The 21,775-nt window shown below is 45.9% G+C and overlaps 1 pseudogene and 1 gene segment (V, D, J or C); one reads left to right on the top strand and one right to left on the bottom strand.

The window, feature by feature from the left end:
* LOC122554661 overlaps positions 1–13,347 on the bottom strand; it is a 170,746-nt gene extending 157,399 nt beyond the window's left edge. The window contains 1 exon segment of the V gene segment in view: positions 13,100–13,347. Within this exon segment, the coding sequence occupies positions 13,100–13,151 (52 nt within the window).
* Positions 12,433–21,775, top strand: part of LOC122554660 — an 11,420-nt pseudogene continuing 2,077 nt past the window's right edge.

Genomic DNA, 21,775 nt, shown 5'->3' with positions numbered 1-21,775 from the left:
AATTTAGGGAGTTCGGAGTCAAGTTAAAAAGTAGGGCCTCAGAGGTAGTAATCTCAGGATTGCTACCAGTGCCACGTGCTAGTCAGCGTAGAAATGAAAGAATAGACAGAATGAATGAATGGCTTGAGAGATGGTGCAATGGGGAGAGTTTCAGATTTTTGGGACATTGGAACTGGTTCTGGGGAAGTGGGACTATTACAAATCGGACGGTCTACACTGGGCAGGACTGGAGCCAATGTCCTAGGAGGTGCTATTTCTCATGCTCTTGGAGAGGGTTGAAACAAATATGGCAGGGGGATGGGAGCAAAATGAGGAGGTTTGTGGACACTAAGGAGGCAGTAACTAAAGCCTGTAAGGAACTAGATAATGAAGTCACCGTGACTAAGGGGAAGAATAGGCAGGGGGCAGTTGAAGAATGCAAAGTGACAGGTAGCCTGAGGTGCATTTGTGTTAATGTGAGAAATGTAATAGGTAAGTCAGGAATTCAGGGCTTGGATTAGTACCTGGGAGTATGATGTTATTGCTATTTCTAAGAGTTGGTTGAGGGAAGGGCAAGCTCAGCAACTAATTATTCCAGGATACAGATGCTTCAGGTTGGATAGAGACAGGGGTAAAATGGGGTGGAAGAGTTACATTACAGGTCAGAGAGGATATCACAGCTGTGCTGAAGGAGGGCACTATGGAGGACTCAAGCAGTGAGGCAATATGGGCAGAGCGCAGAAATAGGAAGGATGTGGTAACAATGTTGGGGCTGTACAATAGGCCTCCCAACAGTGAGCGTGGGATTGAGGTGCAAATATGGAAACAGATTATGAAAAGATGTAGGAGCAACAATGTGGTGGTGATTGACTGGGATTCACTGAGAGTTAGAGGTTTAGTTGGAGCAGAACTTGTACAGAGCATCCAGGCAGGTTTTATAGAGCAGTATGTAAATAGTCCATCTCAGGAAGGGGTCATATTGGACTTGGTGCTGGGCAATGAGCCCGGACAGGTGGTTGAAACCTCAGTCGGGGATTGCTTTGGGAATAGTGATCACAATTCCATAAGTTTTAGAATGCTCATGGACAAAGAAGAGAGTGGTCCTAAAGGAAGAGTGCTAAATTGGGGGAAGACCAACTATAGCAAAATTCAGCAGATGATGGGAATGTACATTGGGAGCAGAAGTTTGAAGGTAAATCCACATTTGAAATGTGGGAGGGTTTTAAAGAGAGGTTGATTAAAGTGCAGGACAGACATGTCCCTGTGAAAATGAGGGATGAAAATGGTAAGATTAGGGAATCCTGGATGACAGGTGAAATTGTGATACTAGCTAAGAGGAAAAAAGTTGCATACATAAGGTCTAGGTGGCTGAAAACAGATGAGGCTTTGGCAGAATATTGGGAAATAGGACCAATCTGAAAAGAGGAATTAAAAGGGCTAAAAGGGGTCATGAAAGCTCATTAGCAAACAGGGTTAAGGAAAATCCCAAAACCTTTTATTCATATATAAGGAGCAAGAAGGTGACTAGAGAAAGGGTTGGCCCACTCAAGGATAAAGGAGGAAAGTTAGGCATGGAGTCAGAGAAAATGGGTGAGATTCTTAATGATTACTTTGTGTCGGTATTCACCAAGGAGAGGGAAAAGATGGATGTTGAGGTTAGGGATAGATGTTTGATTACTCTAGGTCAAGTCGGCATAAGGAGGGAGGAAGTGTTGGGTATTCGAAAAGGCATTAAGGTGGACAAGCCCACAGGTCTGGATGGGATCTATCCCAGATTACTGAGGGAAGCGAGAGAGAAAACAGCTGGGGCCTTAACAGATATCTTTGTAGCTGCCTTGAACATGGGGGAGATCCCAGGCGACTGGAGAATTGCTAATGTTGTCCCCTTGTTTAAGAAAGGGAGCCAGGATAATCCAGGTAATTATGAACAGGGGAGCCTGACATCAGTGGTAGGGAAGATGCTGGAGAAGATACTGAGGGATTGGATCTATTTACATTTGGAAGAAAATGGGCTTATCAGTGATAGGCAGCATGATTTTGTGCAAGGAATTTCATGTCTTACCAACTTAATAGAATTCTTTGAAGAAATGACAAAGTTGATTGATGAGGGAAGGGCTGTCATTGTCATATACATGGACTTCAGTAAGCTGTTTCACAAAGTTCCCCATGATAGCCTGATGGAGAAATGAACGTCGCATGGGGTCCAGAGTGTACTAGCCAGATGGATAGAGAATAGGCTGGGCAACAGGAGACAGAGAGTAGTAGTGGAAGGGAGTTTCTCAAAATGGAGAACTGTGACCAGTGGTGTTCCACAGGGATCCATGTTGTTTGTGATGTACATAAATTATCTGGAGGAAGGTATAGGTGGTCTGATTGGCAAGTTTGCAGATGACACTAAGATTAGTGGAGTTTCAGATAGTGAAGGGGACCATCAGAGAATACAGCAGAAAATAGATAGATTGGAGAGTTGGGCAGAGAATGGGACAGATGGAGTTCAATCCGTGCAAATGCGAGTTGATGAATTTTGGAAGATCCAATTCTAGAGTGAACTATACAGTGAATGGAAAGCCCTGGGGAAAATTGATGTACAGAGAGATCTGGGTGTTCAGGTTCATTGTAACCTGAATGTGGCAACACAAGTCGATAGAGTGGTCAAGAAGGTGTATGGCATGCTTTCCTTCATCGGGTAGGGTACTGAGTACAAGAGTTGGCAGGTCATGTTAGAATTGTATCGGACTTTGGTTTGGCCACATTTGGAATACTGTGTACAGTTCTGGTCGCCATGTTACCAGAAGAATATAGATGCTTTGGAGAGGGTGTAGAGGAGATTGACCAGGATTTCCTTGTATGGAGGGCACGAGCTATGAAGAGAGATTGAGTAGATTAGGATTATTTTCATGAGAAAGTCAAAGATTGAGGGGGGATCTGCTTGAGATCTACAAAATCATGAGAGAGAGAGAGAGACAGACAGTGGATAGCAAGAAGCTTTTTCCCAGAGAGGGGACTCAATTATTAGGGGTCATGAGTTCAAGGTGAGAGGGGAAAAGTTTAAGGGAGAAATGCGTGAAAAGTTCTTTAAAAAGTTTAAGGGAGAAATGCGTGAAAAGTTCTTTATGCAGAGGGTAGTTGGTGCCTGGAACATGTTGCCAGTGGAGGTGGTAGAGGCAGGCACGATCGCACCACTAAAGATGTATCCAGACAGATACATGAATGGGCAAGGAGTAAAGGGATACAGATCCTTGGAAAATTGATGGCCAGTTTAGGTAGAGGATCTGGATCGGCGCAGGCTTGGAGGGCCGAAGGGTCTGAGTCTGTGCTGTAGTTTTCTTTGTTCTTTGTTCTTTGAAGTGAGGAAACTCGAAGGGACAGAGTGATCTTGGGGTGCTTGTCCACTGATCCCTGAATGTGGGAAGACAGATTAACAGAGCAGTTATGGAGGCATGTGGGACACTTGCCTTTGTCATTTCAGGTATTGGTTATAAAAGCAGGGGGATATGCTGCAGTTAAGCAGAACATTGGTTAGACCACAGCTGGAGTACTGTGTGCAGTTCAGGTCACCACACTGTAGGAAGGATGTGATTGCACTGGACGGGGTGCAGAGGGGAATCACCAGGATGTTGCGTGGGATGGAACCTTTCGGTGATGAAGAGAAATTGGATCAGCTCAGGTTGTTTTCTTCAGAGCAGTGAAGGTGGAGGGGGGACCTGATAGAGGTGTATAAGATTATGAGGGGAATGGACAGGGTAGATAGAAAGCTGCTGTTCTCCTTCGTGGGAGGGTCAATAACAAGTTGGCTCACATTCAATGTGAAAGAAAGGAGGTTTCAAAATGATTTGATGAAAATGTTTTAAACCCAGAGGGAGGATGGGGTGGTCTGGAATACACAGCCTGGGAGGGTAGTTGAGGTGGGAAATCTCACAAACTTTAAAAAGTACTTGGTTGACCAGTTGAAATGTCATTGCATTCAAGCTATGGGCCTCATATTGGAACGTGGGACTGGTATAGGTTTAGTGTAGTTTGGCTGGTACACAGATTATGGATTGAAGGGCCTCTTCTGTACTGTGTGATTTTATGATTTTATTGCGTGCAGTTTTGGACTCATTATCTGAGAAATGATGTTTTGGCTGTGGAGGGAGGGCAATGAAGGTTTACCAGACTGATTCCTGGATGACAGCACTGAGATCTGATGAGAAACTGGATTGGTTAGGACTATATTCACTGGAGGTCAGAAGATTGAGAGGAATCACATTGAAAGCTGTAAAATCCTAACAGGACAAGATCAGAAAAACACAGGAAGGATGTTCCTAATGACTGGGGAATCCAGAACCAGGAATTACAGTTTAAAGAAAAGGGAAAGGCCATTTCAGACTGAGAGGAGGAGACATTTCTTTTGCCAGAGAGTGGGAAGCTAGTGGAATGTTCTGTCACAGAAAGCAGTTGAGACCAAGAAGAGGATAGGTATAGTTCTTAGGACTAAAGGGATTAAAGGTTCTGGGGAGAAAGTGGGAACAGAGACGAAGTTGGATGATCAGCCATGGTCATATTGAATGGCAGAGCCAACTCGAAGGGCTGAATGACCTCCTCCTGCTCCTAGTTCCTTTGTTTCTATGTTTGAGAAACTGTTCATAAACATGGAAACATATGGAATTATAGAGTCATAGATTCATCGAGTCCTACAGCACAGAGACAGGACCTTTGGCCCAAACTGGACCGTGCTGACCAAAATGTCCATCCACATTAACCCTATTTCCCTGCACTTGGCCCATATCCTTCAAAAGTTTTCCTGTCTATGTATTTGTCCAGTGGCCTTTTAAATGTTGTTAATGTACCCACCTCAATTACTTCCACTGGCAGCTCATTCCATATGGGTACCATCCTCTGTGTAAACAAATTGCCCCTCATGTTCCCTTTTATTCTTTCCCCTCTAACCTAAAACTGATACCCTCTTGTGCTCGATTCCCCAACCCTGACAAAAAGACTGAGTGCATTCACCCTATCCATGTCTCTCATGATTTTATACGTTTCTGTAAGATCCCCCCCTCAATCTCCTACACTCGAAGAAAATATTCCCAGCTTGACAAACGTCTCCCTATAACTCAGATCATTGAGTATAGACAACATCCTTGTAAATTTCTCCTGTACTCTTTCCAGTTTAATAATCTCCTTCCTATAACAAGGTGACCAAAACTGAGCACAATGCTCTAAGTGCGGCCTCACCAATATTCTGTACAACTGTAACATAACTTCCCAACTTCTGTACCCAGTGCCCTGACTGATGAAGGCCAGTATGCCAAAAGCTTTCCTCACTGCCCTGTCTCACTGTGTCTCAACTTTCAGTGAACTCCAAGGTCCCTCTGTTCCATTACAGTCCTTAAGGCCCTACCATTCACCATGAAACTCCTATCTTGCTTTAACTTTCTAAAATGCAAGACCTCACACTTATCTACATTAAATTTAATTTGTCATTTCTCTTCCCACTTCCCCAGCTGATCAAGGTCCTGTTGCAATAGCTGATAACTTCCACAATACCGCCCATTGTAATGTCATCTGTAAAGTTACTAATCATGTCTTGCAGATTCTCATCCAAGTTATTGATATCGATAACAACAAGTCACAGGTCTCCAGTCTGAAAAGCATCCTTTCATTATTACCCTCTGCTTCCTACCATCAAGCCAATTCAAGAAAAATATTTGTCTTTGGTCAGGTATTAGTTTGGATGTAGCAGACAGAGAGGTGTGTGCTCTCTGTGTGTGTTCTCCAATGAGCAAGATATGCATAGTGGTGTCCACAAGGATTTGTGCAGGGACCTCAGCATTTCATGATATTTCTCAATGGCTTGGGTGAAGGAATCGAGAGCCAATTATCCAAGATGGTTGATCACACTGAGTGAGGTGACTTGGAGGCGATGAAAGAGATAGGAAGGGTGGAGGCCAGGGAGGGATTTGAGAACAAAGATAAGAATTTGAAACTCGCGGTGTTGCTGGACCAGAAGCCAATGTAGGCACGGGGTGCAGTGGGTTGGGGGAATGGGACTTGGTGCAAGCTTGGATATGGGCAACAGAAATTGGGATGAGCTGAAAGTTAGGGAGGGCTGTGGTTGTGATGAGTGTCAGCCACAACATTGGAGTGGTCATGTTTGGAGTCCCACAGACATGGCTGAAATGTTTAATGGCTATTATGGAGATGTGGAGCTCAGATCAGCCTCAAAGATGAGTCTAAGGTTGTAAAGAGTCTGTTTGAGCAGCAGACAGTGCTCAGGGAGAAGGATAGTGTTTGTACTGGGAGATGAAGAGGATGGCTTTGATCTTCCCAATGTGTTTCACAGTGAGTCTGGCTCCTCAGAACTGACTCCTCTTAGCTGCTGTGATTGTCACTGATTGGATACTTATTATTAGAGATTCTGACCACAGCAGAAAGCCCCAGTGTAAACAATAACTGCAAAGACTGTCAGATCGCAAGGTTGAAACTTCACCAAGAGAGGAAGTGAAAGAAGGAGCTCAGAGCAGCTGGAAGTTTGTTAGTGAGACGGGAGAAAACTGTGAACCATCTGCACTCCCTGGAATCTGACAGCACAGGAGGCTGGTTCTGGGATTTATTTTTTGCAGAAACAGCATAGTGATGGAAAAAGTGTCAGTCACTCTCTCACAGACACACACGCCTGCACTTGGAGATCAGAAACAGAATCCAGCAGCAGCTCTGTCTCCAAGCTGTGAAACCTGCACAGATTTGTTCCCTCATTCAGTTTTTAACTGACAGGATAGACCAAGCAGGGGAGGCAACACAGTGTTGTGTACAGTCGGAAGGCAGTTGCCCTGGGAATCCTCACCATTAACTATGGAACCCATGAAGCCTCGTGACAGCAGGTCAAACATGGGGAAGGAAACCTCCTGCTGATTACCACATAGCACCGTCTTCCCCTCCAACCTCAACTAAGCAGTCAGTCCTCCTCCGTGTTGAACAATACTTGGAGGGAGCACTGAGGGTGGGAAGCATGCAGGATATACCCTGAGTAAGGGACTTCAAAGTCCACCATCAACAGCCTCTCAAAAGCATTACTACTGAGCAAGCTGGTCAAGTTCCACCTGATTCAGCTGCTAGACTGGTCCTGGGGCAGGTGGTGAGGGAACCAACAAGAGGGAAAGACATACTTACTATCACCCTCACCAATCTGCCTGCTGCTGGTGTATCTGTCCATGACAGTATCAGTAAGGGTGACCACCGCACAGTCCGTATGGAGACAAAATCTTCACATTGAGAACACCTTGGATTTTTTTTTTGCAGCAATTGGTAATGACTTGGAAATTAGCGCCCATTCAGGTGAGGCAGGTGAAGACACTCAGTTATTGCAATGGCAGATTGGATGGGCTCTTGATGGAAATAAACCTGCAAGGCTCTGGGGGTCGGGCAGGGGAGAGGGTGGGACTGACTGGATTGCTCCATGAAATGACAGCATTTACCTGACAGGCTGAATGTTCTCCCCCTGTGCTGGAAATAGGTCTAACTCAGTGAGGGGTTCACAATTAGAGAGTTTGGATGCAGTAAATACAGGACTAATTGTTTCTCCAGGCAGGAGGGTCAGTAACCAGAGGGCACACATTTCAGAAAAGGTCTGAAGGACAAGAGAGAAGATGGAACATTTTTATCCAGCGAGTTCATGATGACTGCAAGGTGAGTGGAAGTGGATTCAACAGCAATTTTCAAAAGGGCATTTGGAGAAAGAGCTGAAAAGGAAACAATTGCAGGGTTATACAGGAAGGGCTGGGTAAATGGGACTCATTGGACTAATTTGACTAACAGTCACATTCGGCCCAGTGACCTCTGTCTGTGCTGTATAAGAGCTTACACACACTTAGTCTCACCTTTACACAAAGACTGGGAGAAGCAGACAACCCAGTTTACAGAAAAGTGTTTTCTCAAGGAAAACACTCTTGAACCAACTCAGGGAATGGGCCAGACTAGATTTACTAGAATAAATCAGCAAAACAATGGCAAGTGAACAGCGATCCTAAAGCAATGGAAGTGAACAGCATATTCAATAGCACAACCATTGAGAGGGGCAGGGGGTCAGAGAGCATGCTCTCGGGGTCTGAAGGCTCTGCTGTTAATGGTGGGATGAAGGAAGCAGCAATGGGCAGGAGACCAGAGATAGAAGATGGAAGGGGGAGGGAGGGAATGTGAGTCTGCAGCAGGACACAGAGTGAGGGAGGAGGGAGGCCATGGAGGCAATTGGCTGGCAGTGAGGTCGGGGGTTATTTTGGAATGACATATGCACAGGACAGGGAAGGGACCACTCCATAATCAGACATGTTGAGGTTTATGGAGTGTGGATTCAGGAAGCTGAGAGAGGACATTGGAATCATCGAGTTAGGAGGTGGGACGAGCAGGAATTTGGGTTTCTGTGTTAAGGGGCTGAGGAAGTGCAGAGACAGACAATGCTGTTGAGATTGAAATCAAAGGCCTACATGATGGAGAGGCTGTGGGGTTTGCAGCTCAGGTACTGAACAGTCCAGTGGGAAGGAGGCCCATGTTTACTGGTCTCTTCTGGAGCACTCAGTGGGAAGGAGGTCCATCTTTATTGGTCCTATGAGAAGGTGGCTCATGCATTCATCATCATAGAGTCATAAAGGTTTACAATGTGGCATCAGGCCCTTCAGCTCAACTCATCCATGCTGATCAAGTTTCCAAAATTGAACTAATCCCATTTGCCTGTGTTTGGCCCAATCCCCTCTAAATCCTTCCTATCCATGTTCCTGTAAAAATGTCCTTGAAATGTAGTAATTGTACTCGCCGCTACCACTTCCTCTGGCAGCTCATTACACATACGCATCAACCTCTGTGTGAAAAGGTTGCCTCTCAGGTCCCTTCTAATTCTTTCCCCACTCAACTTCAACCTATTCCTTCTAGTACTGGGCTCTACTACAATTGGGAAAAGACTTTGGCAATTCACGTTATCCATGACATTCATGATTCTGTAAAACTCTATGAGGTCACCCCTCAATCTCCTGCATTCCCTGGCAAAGCATCTCGGCCTATCCATCCTCGCCTTATAATTCAAACCCTCCAATCTTGGCAACATCCCTGTTAATCTATATTTTTATCCAAACCAGTGTAAAAACTTCCTTCCTATTGCAGGGTGAGCAGAAGCGTACACAGTATCCTAATCTGACCTGACCAATGCCTTGTACGTGATGTCCCAACTCCTGTACTCCCTGCTTTGACCAGTGAAGGTGAGCATGCCGAATACCTTCTTCACCATCCTGTCTATCTGTGACACCACTTCCAAGGATCTATGTATCTGTGTATCTGTCTCTCTGTTCAACAACACTCCCCATAGCTCCACCATTAATTGTGTATTTCTTACCAATTAAATGATGAACAACAGTGGATCCAGAATCGATTCTTGTGGCAGATGGCTGGTCACTGGCCTCCAGTCTGAAGAACAACCCTGTCTCACCAGCCTCTGCCTCCTATCATCAGACCAATTTTATATCCAATTGGCTAGCTCTCCCTGGATCTTATGTGATACAGTCTTACTCAGCAGTCTACATAGGGGAACCTTGTCTAAGGCCTTGCAAAAGTCCGTGTAGACGGAATATACTGCTCTACCTTTATCTATCTTTCTGATCACTTCTTCAAAAACTCAGTCATCTATTTGTCTCCATCGGAAGGAGGCCAATGTTTACTGGTCTCTCTTGGAGGATCCAGTCAGAAGGAGGTCCATGTTTACTGGTCTCTCTTGGAGAATCCATTCAGAAGGAGGTCCATGTTTACTGGTCTCCTATGAAGAGTACAGCAGGAAGGATGCCAATGTTTACGAGTCTCTATTGGGAGGTTCAGTGGGAAGAAGGCCCATGTCTCTCCACCAGTCAGCTCCGTGAACTGAATTCCACGTTTACTGGGCACTGTTGGAGAGTCCAGTGAGTCACGGACACCATGGTGGATGTGGGGTTCAGTTATTTTCTGTTGTAATTGTCTAATGGTCCAGCCCTCATTCCAGTGAAACACCCTGACCCAGAGCCTGATCATGGGAGGGGAAGGAGAGAGGAAGGGATTGGAACATGATGTGGATGGACAGGATGGGTCAGAGTTTGTCCTGTCCCTCCAGCTCACACTGATGGCCTAAGGATCTCCTCTCTCTGCTGGACCTTCATGGAATGAGGTTTGTGTCCAAACCAGCCTCCAGGGAGAATAGGGCAACAACACAGAACTGTCCTTCATTTGACAAGAATCTGTCCATCTGCCTGAGACAAGCTAAATGTTTGGTCAGTGTGGGAAATGGGGCCTTACTCCAGGAAAAGACATGCTTCTGGGTCAAGGGTGAACATCCATCAGTGGGACAGAGCAGAGGGAGATTTATCCTGCATTCAACTGTCATCATCCGGGACACTGTGAGAAAGAGAGAGAAGCGAGACAGAGAGAGAGAGATAGAGTGTGTGAGTGTGAGAGAGTATGAATGAGTGAGTGAGTGAGTGAGAGAGTGAGAGAGTGAGTGAGTGAGAGAGATTGAGCAACAGAAGGACAGAGGGAGGAGCATCTGAGACAGTGTGAGATATGTGAGGGGACCCAGATGGAGGTAGAAATGGTGAAGTTGAGGGATAGAGACAGAGAAACAAGACATCAGACAGTGTGACTAAGAGGGGTGGAGAGAGAGAAAGAGACAAGGAGAGAGAGAAAGAGACAGGGTGGGTGTGAGACCAAACATGAAGGGAATCAAGAGAGAGAGGGTAGGGTTGAGTGTGTGTGTGAGAGAGAGGAGTCTGGCTAAAGACAGAATGACAGAGAGGGAGGGAGAGAGACTGTTAATTGGGAGGCAGAGAGGGAAGGAGAGAGAAAGAGGGAGGAATACAGAGGCGCAGCTAACAATTGGAGGCTTTCAATTGAAGCGAGAGAGGGAGCGAGAGACTGAGACAGTGAGAGATGGAGAAGTAGAAATTATGAGATGGAGTGATGAAGTGTGAGTGAGTTGGAGAGAATGGCTGTGAGGCAGTGTGTGAGTGAGAGAGAGAGAGAAAGAATATGAGAGAGATTAACAATGGGCGAAAGAGAGAGAGAAAGAAATGGCAGATGTGAGACAAAGTGAGAGACGGGCTTATGCCCGAAACGTCGATTCTCCTGCTCCTTGGATGCTGCCTGACCTGCAGCGCTTTTCCAGCAACACATTTTTCAGCTCTGATCTCCAGCATCTGCAGTCCTCACTTTCTCCTGGAGAGATGGACAGTTCCTGGTCACCACATTCTGGAAGGATGTGAGTGTACTCGAGATGGTACAGGTAAGATTTACCAGGGTGCTGCCTGCGATGGAAAGGTTGGAAAGGTTGGTGTTGTTTTCCTTAGAGCAGTGAAGGCTGAGAGGGGACCTGACAGAGGGCTATAAGATTATTCGGGGCAGTGATAGGGTGAGTAGGAAGGCACTTTTTACATGAGTAAAGCACTCAATAATGAGAGACAGAGATCGAAGGCATGAGCACACAGTAACCAGAGCAATAATAGGCCATTTGGCCCTTTGAGTCTGCTCTGTCATTCAGTCTGATCATGGCTGATCCTCTCTCTCTCTCAAAGTCATATTCCTCCTTTCTCTCCATTCCCTTCATGCTGTTAAAATGCAAAACAATTATCTCTCTCCTTTTTTGAATATATTCAGTTCCCTGTCCTCCACAGCCTTCTGTGGTACAGAATTCAACAGATTGACCACCCTCTCAGGGAGGAAATGTTTCTTCATCTCAGTCCCAAATTGTCTACTCCATATCCCCATGAGATTGTTTCCCCTGGTTCCAGACTCCCCAACCAGGGGAAACCTCCTCCCTGCACAGCCGTGTGAGAATTTTATATGTTGCAATCAGATCCCCTCTCATCCTTCTAAACTTGAGTGAGTCCAGGCCCAGTCGAGTTAGAGAGTGAGGGGTGAGTTGAGGAGAAATGTTTTCACCCAGAGGGTGGTGAGAGTCTGGAACTCTCTGCCTGAAAGGCTGGTTGACTCACAAACTCTCGTGACAATGGAGCAGTGTTTAGATATTCCCTTGCGTTGCTGTAGCCTCCAGGGTAATGGGCCATGAGATGGTATTAGTGTCATCAGAACTTTGTTGATTAGCACAGACACAATGGGCCAAATGGCCTCATTCACTGCTGTTCACATCAATGACTCTCTAAGACAGAGAGAGAGAGAGAGAGAGAGAGGGAAATGAGGAAGTGTGAAGGGTTGATGTGGCTCTCTCTGCCTGATGCCATTTACATACTGAGGAACATCCAGTCAGACTCTCACAGGCTGCAGCTTTATAAAGCAGAGCCCAGTGAAGGGAGAGTTTATCAGGAACCAGGCACAGGGACAGGAGCACACACCATGATTTCACACATCCAGCTGATCTTGCCCCTGGCATTCTGCATCACAGGTACAAATCTCTCTCCTTCCACCTTGAATCTTTAGCTGCTCTCCATTTCACTCCAATTCCACTGACTTGTGATTGAAGGGAAAATGTTGAAACCAGAGGAGTGCTCAGTGTCTCCAACAATCTCTCATTTGACAGGCTCTTTCTGTGACAGTTCTGACTTCACTGTGTTTCTCTCTGACCCCTCAGGTATCAGTGGGGACATCATCATCATCCAGTCTCCCCCGGTGCTGTCAGTGGGACTGGGCCAGACCGCAACCATCATCTGTGTGGCCAGTCAAAGCATTAGCAATGTCCTTGTTTGGTACCAGCAGCGAGAAGGTCAGGAACCTTCTCTCCTGATCTTCAATGCAGCAACTCGATTCACAGGAGTCTCCGAGCGATTCACCGGCAGTGGATCAGGGACCAGTTCCACCCTGAAAATCAGCAACGTTCAGAATGAGGATGTCGCTGACTATTACTGTCAGCAATGTAACAGCTACCCTAAACGTTTACGTTCGGTAAAGGAACCAAGCTCAAACTGAGTAAGTAAACCTCAATCCTCCGTTATTAACCCTTTCAATTTCTAAAGACAATTTCTAAAACACAAATACTGAATTGTTGAAGGTGTTAGTGGGGAGCTGCAGTGAATGAAATGGTTGATTGTGGACACTGTGTCTAACAGGATGTCCAGCTGTATTTCTTCAGTTCTATTGCCCCCTTTAAAAAGCTAGATATAAGTCAGTCAGTTTTACTCACCGTGTGGAGGAGCTCTGTCCATTTGCAGCCTGTGGTCCCATTCCTGCAGCATGGAGTGAAATCAGTGAGTAGCCTCCTGCCAGTCTCAGTGTGACGGACATGGGCAGAGTTTGATGTGAGCTCTGGCTCCCTGTCCCAGTCTCTGATCTCACTGACCTCAGCAGCAGCAGCAGCGGCAGCACAGTGAGACACCGAGCTCCCACCTCCCCCAGCCTTAACTCTGCTCAATCACACAATCACAGAGTTGTTACAACGCACAAGGAGGCCATTCTGCCCATCCTGTCTGGACTGGCTCTCTGAATGAGCAATTCACTGAGTGTCATTCTCCTGCCTTCTCCCTGTCACCCTGCACATTGTTCCTTTTCAAATAACAGTCTCATTCCCTTCGGAATGTTTCAATTGAAGCTGCCTCCACCACACTCTCAGGCAGTGCATTCCACACCTTAACCACTCGCTGGTCTAAAACGTTTTTCCTCATCTCACTTTTGTTATTTCCCAATTACTTTCAATTTGTGGTCTCTCGGTCTCAATCCTTTCAGAAGTGCGATCACTTTCTCCCTATTTACTCTGTCCAGGCCCCTCCTGATTTTGAATTCTGGAACAATTCTCCTCTCAGCCTTCTCCAAAGACTTCGAGGTGCCGGTGTTTGACTGGGGTAGGCAAAGTTAAAAATCACACAGGTTATAGTCCAACAGGGGGTTTATTTGGAAGCACTGGCTTTCGGAGCGCCCCTCCTTCATCAGGTGGCTGTCAGCGGCGCTCCAAAAGCTAGTGCTGAACTATAACTTGCTGTTGTGTGATCTGTGACTTTCTTCATAGAACATAGAACATAGAAGAATACAGCGCAGTACAGGCCCTTGGGCCCTCGATGTTGCGCCGATCCAAGCCCACCTAAACTACACTAACCCACTATCCTCCATATACCTATCCAATGCCCTCTTAAATGCCCATAAAGAGGGAGAGTCCACACTGTTACTGGATCAAATGGATCGACTTGTTTGGAGATCCCAATGGTGGGATTGCGGCACGTTCACCCAGCAACAGTGACCGCAGGACAGACAGTACAGTATCAATGTGAAGAAGAGTGATGGATTGTGCATTGCCTCAGAGAAATGGGAGGAGGGACCTAAAGGACGATTAATGATCGTGGGAAGGAGAGAAATCTCCGACAACGGGTGTGTTTGAATCCTGATATATGAAACGCAGAGATGTGAAAGAGTGGAATTTGAAGGTAAAACAACTGTTTCTTACCATGTGTCACAAAAAGGACAACGGAGAGAACACTTAGTGTCGTGTATGGTTTCGAACCGAGGTTGCTGTGGTCACAATGCAAAATACAGATGACCACGATCACAGCAACAACAGAACAGGATACTTGCAAGCAGCAATAAGTGTACTAGCAGAGGAAATGATCGGAAAAACAGCAAATGTAAAATATCAGTACTCAGCGAAGAGTGGCAGTCATGTGGGAACTGCGAATGAGTTGAATCTTTAAATCCGATGTCTTCAGAGGCTGTGAAGATCCTTGAATGAGAATGTTGAAAACTGAGATTGATAGATTTCGCCAAAATATCAAAGACTCGGGGGACAGTACAGGATATTGTTGAAATGTATGTTTCAGTAGCATTTTAGCTTTACATCGGCGACTTCACCAGCTTCCTAAAGGCCATAACCAATGTTGCAGAAAACCACACATAATCTCAGTTCACAGCCTCGATTCAGAGAAAGTGCGGCACAGCCTCCCAGATCCAACCGGAAATGGGGATGGGATGAGTGCGCGATATTACTCTCTGGCTCCAGTGATGCAATAGGTGACAGTGCGGTCCTTCTATGATGATATAGAAGCAAGAAATTCCTCGGTTGAGTGTGCTCCTGATCAAGGGAATAGTTGCCCCCGTTTGTACTATCATAGCTATTTATAGTGCATCTTGCTGAGACAGCTAAGTGGCACAATTGAAGCGTGTTGAGCCGTTAGCTTTGCAGTGGTGGGTTTAACATATGCTTTTGTTGTTTGGATCTGTGTTTCCGACACTGGCGATGGAAGCTGATTTTGTTTGCATCAGCTCAGAATCAGTTTCTTCCACACAGTCAAACCTGATACCTGGAGAAGGTGGTGTTGGGGTAATATTTAGAACTGGTTATCCTTGGGGGCTGGGACACGGAAACGGTGATGTTTAAGTTCGATGAATAACATTCCGAATGCAAGCCGGCCTCAGGAACATAGATAATAACATTAATTTCCTGCAATCCCATTCATTGATGTCCCTTATGCAGAATCTTCACCCAGTCCTGCCTACGAGAGACTCCAGGGCCAGAAAAACATGAGCTTAATTCAAGAATCTACATCGTTTGGGGAAGCAGGGTAGTCAGCCCTTCCATTCCAGATGGTCCAATCCAAAACGCATCCCACCAGGACCTACGGTATTCCCTATCCCAGAAACCTGCATTTCCCATTGTTGAGCCCTGTAACTGCACATCATTGGTGATGAGGGAGAAATAAAAACGCAAACACATAGCGAATGTGCAGACTGCCCACAGATAGAGACCCGAGGCTGGGATCGCACCCGGGTGTGTGGCGTAGACAGTCAGCAACGAACAAGGGGTGAAGAATAAATGTTATCCTGACCAGTGATAATTACACCCTGTGGGTGAATGAGAAAGAATGAAAACACATTCACAACATGGAAAACAGGATTTGTATTTGTGTGGCCACAATTTGAAAGGATCGTTCACCCTGAGTTGGAAAAAGGACACCGATACCGCAGAGAAAGCAGGGCAATGTGGGAACTGCAGGAAGAGATTCAATTAACCACAGAAATGGAAACTCATTTAATCAGTAACACTGGGGACAAGCCGGTCACCAGCTCCGTGTGTAGGAAGGAATCACTGAGCAAAACAACGTCCGGAGACTCCAGTAGGATTACATATCCCATCAGGTGCTGCAGTTAATCCAAACCAGCTATTTATTCCATAGCGTCAAATATAGAGTCATATAGCATGGAATCAGGCCCGTCAGTGTAACCAATCTATGCTGAATGTTCTGCCAAACTAATCTACTCCCATCTGTCTCCTGCTGTACCCGCTGAGTGGTTATAATGCCCTTGTAGTTTTTCATCCAAAAATCCAAGTAATATTTTGGGGAGAAAGGGTTCAGGTCCTGGCATGACAGATAGTGGAGTTTGAATTCAATAAGCACCTGGAATTGCAGAGTCTCTGCAAATTTTTGCTATAACTTCTGTGTTACGATCGAGCCCTCCACAACCACCTGATGAAGGAGTGTCACTCCGAAAGCTAGTGTGCTTCCAATTAAACCTGTTGGACTATAACCTGGTGTTGTGTGATTTTTAACTTTGTACACCCCAGTCCAACACGGGAATCTCAAAATCATCAATCAAGTTAGTAAGACACAATTCCCATGCACAAAACCACATTGACTATCCAAATGCATGTAAATCCTGTCCCTTAGAATCCACTCCAACAATTTACCCACCACTGACAACAGGCTCACTGGTCTATAGTTCCCTGGCTTTTCCTTCCAGCCTTTCTTAAATAATGGCTAACATTAGCCAACCTCTCCAGTTCTCCAGCACCTTACCTGTGACTGTCGATGATAAACATATTTCAGCAAGGAGTCCAGCAATCTCTTCCCTAGCTTCCCACAATATTCTGGGATATATCTGATCAGGTCACGGAGATGTATCTACCTTTATGCATTTGAAGCAATCCTCTTCTGTAATGTGGTCTCTTGTCAAGACATTACTATTTACTTCCCGAGTTCCCAAACGTCCATGTCTTTCTCCATGATAAATACTGACCCAGAATATTCATTTAGGATCTTGACCATTTTCTGTGGATCCACCCAGAGGTATCTAGTTCATCTTCATGGGGCCCTATTCACTCTCTAGTTATCTTTTGCCCTTTTCTTATTTACAATTATTCTCCCACTTTTGTCCTCAAAAGAGTTCAGGAATTGTTTGCCCTGTCTCAAATATACCTTGACTATCCCTGGTCTGCATCCTCTACTGCTCACCTCAGACTTTCCTATGAACCTTTGACCCCATAAGTCCAGTACTTGTGACTCCACTGTTTTATTTAAATCTGATACATCCATATGCCATGGAAGCTTCCATTTTTCCCAGTGAGTTTGTTTGACCCTGAAATGGCCTTTGTTCATTTCCTCCATCACCCTAAACCTTGTGATACAATGATCACTATTCCCTAAATGTCCTCTCACTGACACTTGATCCACTTGGGCCTCCTCACTCCCAAGATCCAGATCTAGCAGAGCCTTCTTTCTCATTGGACTGGAAGCACACATCTGGAGAAAGTTCACCTGAACACACTCTCACAACTCTGGCCCCTTCCTGTCCTTCACATTGCTACTACCCCAGTCAATATTCAGAAATTAAAGCCCCCCCACTCCATTATAATGACTCTATAATATTTGGACTTGCAGGTGTATTCCTCCACATCCTTCCCACTGGGTGGTGCCGTATTGATTGCACTGAGGATTCTTGGACCTTGATGGCCCTCTCTGATATTCCCCCGGGCTCCCTCAGCCCTGCCAAGTTAGTTTAAACCCTCACCAACAGCACTAGCAAATCTCCCCAAAGGAACTCAATCCCAGCTCTATTCAGGAGCAACGCTGTCTGGTCTGTCCAGGTCCCATCTCCCCCAGGGCCAGTCCCAATGTCACAAGAATCTAAATCCCTCCCTCCTGGACTCTCTTTTCTCGTCATGTTCCTATTCTCACTTGCATGGGGTACTGGGAGTAATCCGGAGATTCCTACTTTTTAGTTCCTGCTCCGAATTCCTTCACAAGCTCTCTAAATTCTGACTGCAGGACCACATCCCTTTTCTCCCTCTGTCACTGGGGATGATGTGGACCACGACTGCTGACTGTTCCCCCTCTCCCCTCAGAGTGTTCTACAGACGCTCAGTGACATCCTTGACCCTGGCACCAGGGAGACAACACACCATCCTGGATTCCCATCTGCAGCTGTACAATTTCCTATGAACCTTTGACCCCATAAGTCCAGTACTTGTGACTCCACTGTTTTATTTAAATCTGATACATCCATATGCCATGGAAGCTTCCATTTTTCCCAGTGAGTTTGTTTGACCCTGAAATGGCCTTTGTTCATTTCCTCCATCACCCTAAACCTTGTGATACAATGATCACTCTTCCCTAAATGTCCTCTCACTGACACTTGATCCACTTGGGCCTCCTCACTCCCAAGATCCAGATCTAGCAGAGCCTTCTTTCTCATTGGACTGGAAGCACACATCTGGAGAAAGTTCACCTGAACACACTCTCACAACTCTGGCCCCTTCCTGTCCTTCACATTGCTACTACCCCAGTCAATATTCAGAAATTAAAGCCCCCCCACTCCATTATAATGACTCTATAATATTTGGACTTGCAGGTGTATTCCTCCACATCCTTCCCACTGGGTGGTGCCGTATTGATTGCACTGAGGATTCTTGGACCTTGATGGCCCTCTCTGATATTCCCCCCTGGCTCCCTCAGCCCTGCCAAGTTAGTTTAAACCCTCTCCAACAGCACTAGCAAATCTCCCCAAAGAAACTCAATCCCAGCTCTATTCAGGAGCAACGCTGTCTGGTCTGTCCAGGTCCCAACTCCCCCAGGGCCAGTCCCAATGTCACAAGAATCTAAATCCCTCCCTCCTGGACTCTCTTTTCTCGTCATGTTCCTATTCTCACTTGCATGGGGTACTGGGAGTAATCCGGAGATTCCTACTTTTTAGTTCCTGCTCCTAATTCCTTCACAAGCTCTCTAAATTCTGACTGCAGGACCACATCCCTTTTCTCCCTCTGTCACTGGGGATGATGTGGACCACGACTGCTGACTGTTCCCCCTCTCCCCTCAGAGTGTTCTACAGACGCTCAGTGACATCCTTGACCCTGGCACCAGGGAGACAACACACCATCCTGGATTCCCATCTGCAGCTGTACAAACACCTATCAATTGCCCTCACTCTCGAATCTCCTCTCATTGTCGCTCTTCCTTGTGCCCCCCTGAACAGCTGAGCCACCCGTGGTGCCATGGATTTGGCTCTGGCTGCACTCCCCAGATGAACCATCATTCTCATCAGGATTCCAAACTGAATCCTGGTTGGAGAGTGGGATGCACTCAGGGGATTCCTGCACTAGCTGCCTGATCCTTTTGGACTGTCTGCTGCTCCCCCATTCCCTCTCTTGCTGTATACTCTGAAGCTGCAGAGTGACCACATCGAGAAACGTGCTCTCCATGGAGCTCTCAGCCTCACGGACTCTCCGCACTGACACCAGCTGCTGCTAAAGCTCCGAAACCCGGAGCTCCAACTGCTGTCACTGACCACACTTCCTACACTCATTGTATTCCAGGAACTGCAAAGTATCCTGAAATTCCCATATAGGTGCACATTCTCTCCACTCTTTGCTAATCTCTTCACAAAGTTCTGATGACAAACAGCTACAGCAGGGTTCACAGTCCAGTGGGTTCAGTGTTCCAGGGTTTTGGGGAAACTCTCCAGAAGACTTTAAGAAACAGGAGCAGAAATCAGCCATTCAGCCCATGGAATCTGCTCTGCCATTTGATCTTGGCAGATATGCTTCTCACCCCCATTCTCCTGCCGACTCCACAGGAACTTTCCATCCCCTTAACAATCATGAACCTGTCTGTCTCTGTCTTAAATACACTCAGTGACTTGGCCTCCACTGCCCTCTGTAACAATGAGTTCCACAGATTCCCCACCCTCTGGCTGAAGAAATTCCTCCTCATCTCAGCTCCAAAGGGTCGGCCCTTCATTCTGAGGCTGTGCCTTGGTTACCGAGTCTCTCCTGTTTTTGGAAACATCTTATCCCCATCCACTCTTTGCATAAGCAGATGTATAAAAACAAGTTAGAATTGTAAAGGAGCAATTCAATACTAGTTAAATAAAATAAGGATGGAGGGTCGGTTGATGTGTTGTTTCACCATGATATAGGACTGGTGGACCCCACTGTGGTTCCCAGTGATCATGTCTGGAGTAAATGTTGCATGCTGGAAGAACTCTGGCTCAGAGTCGATGATCTGGAGTTTGCCCATGCAGTCATTTGGGCTCTGCTGACGCCTCAGCTAATTATATGGGCATATGATCAAAAAATGTACAGACCTATATAAAAATGATAAGTTTTGATCTCTGTATGTACATGTTTACATATGTATGGCATGATCAATTGTACAGACCATTAAATTATTTTATGAATAAAGTATATTTTTGAAATATAAAAAAAAATTGCCTTCCCAAGCACAAACTGGACCTGCCTATTAACCTTCAGAGAAACCTGAATGAGGTTTGTTCTTTAGATTTCTAAAGGTTTTTTTCATTTAGAAAATAGTCTTTGCATCTCTTCTTCCTCCCAAAGTGCATAACCTCACACTATAACACATTGTATTCTATCTGCCTCTTCTTTGCCCACTCTCCGAGCCTATCCAGGACTTTATACAGCCTTCCCACTTCCTCAACACTACCTGTCCCTCCACCTATCTCATGTCATCTGCAAACTTAGCAACAATGTCTTCACTTCCTTCATCCAGATTGTTAATGTATAACATGAATAGTTATGGTCCTAACATTGACGCCTGCAGAACTCTACCGGTCACCAGCTGCCATTTTTCCTCATGTCTGCTTTATGCCAAACTGCCAGTCCTCAGTCCATGCCAGTGCATTGCCCCTAACACAATGGGCGCTTATCTTATGTCAAATGCCTTCTGGAAAATCCAAATAGATTACTTCCTTTGACTTCCCTTTGGCTGACTGGTTCATTGCCTCCTCAAAGAATTCTAACAGTTTTGCCAGGCATGAATTCCCCTTGATGAAACCGTGTTGACTCAGCCCTATTTTACCATTGCACTTCCAGGTCCTCTGCAATTTCATCCTTAAATTGAAGTCTAAAACCTTACCAACAACTGAGTCCAGGTGAACTGGCCTGCAATGTCCCATCTTCTACCTCCCTCCTTTCTTAAACAGGGGTGTAGTGTGAGCCATTTTCCTGTCCCTTGCACCCATCAAATCCCTCCCCACCCCACCTCCACACCCCGACTCCATTGATTCCTGAAAGATCATCACCAATGCCTCCATAATCTCCTCAACAATCTCCTTCAGAACACACTGGTGTAGTTCATCCAGTCTGGGTGAGTTATCCACATTCAGACCTTTCAGCTTCCCCAGTACCTCCTCCTTAGTGATGGCCACAACACTCCCCTCTGCCCCCTGACAGTCTTGAAGTACTGGTATGCTGCATAGAAATTGGCTGCCACGTTCCTGACATTGCATATGTGACTGTTTGTCAAACAAAACTGTCTGTAAATGTCTTTGGAAGAGCCTGAAATGTTAAGGGCTGGATTGATGCCCATATTCCTCTAAACTCTTCCTATTTACATACCCATACATTTTAAATGTTGTAATCGTACCAGCCTTCACCACTTCTTCTGGCAGCTCATTTCATACATTTAACACCCTCTGAATGAAAACGTTGTCCCTTAGGTCCCTTTTAAATCTTTCCCCTGTCACCTTCAACCTCTGCCCTCCAGTTCTGGACTCCCCCACTCTGGAGAAAAGATCTTCTCTATTTACCCTATCTATGCCCCTCATGATTTTATAAACCTCTATACGGTCACCCATCAACCTG

Source organism: Chiloscyllium plagiosum, chromosome 11 (assembly GCF_004010195.1).
Source record: "Chiloscyllium plagiosum isolate BGI_BamShark_2017 chromosome 11, ASM401019v2, whole genome shotgun sequence".
Taxonomy (NCBI): domain Eukaryota; kingdom Metazoa; phylum Chordata; class Chondrichthyes; order Orectolobiformes; family Hemiscylliidae; genus Chiloscyllium; species Chiloscyllium plagiosum.
This window is presented reverse-complemented; position numbering and strand designations above follow the sequence as displayed.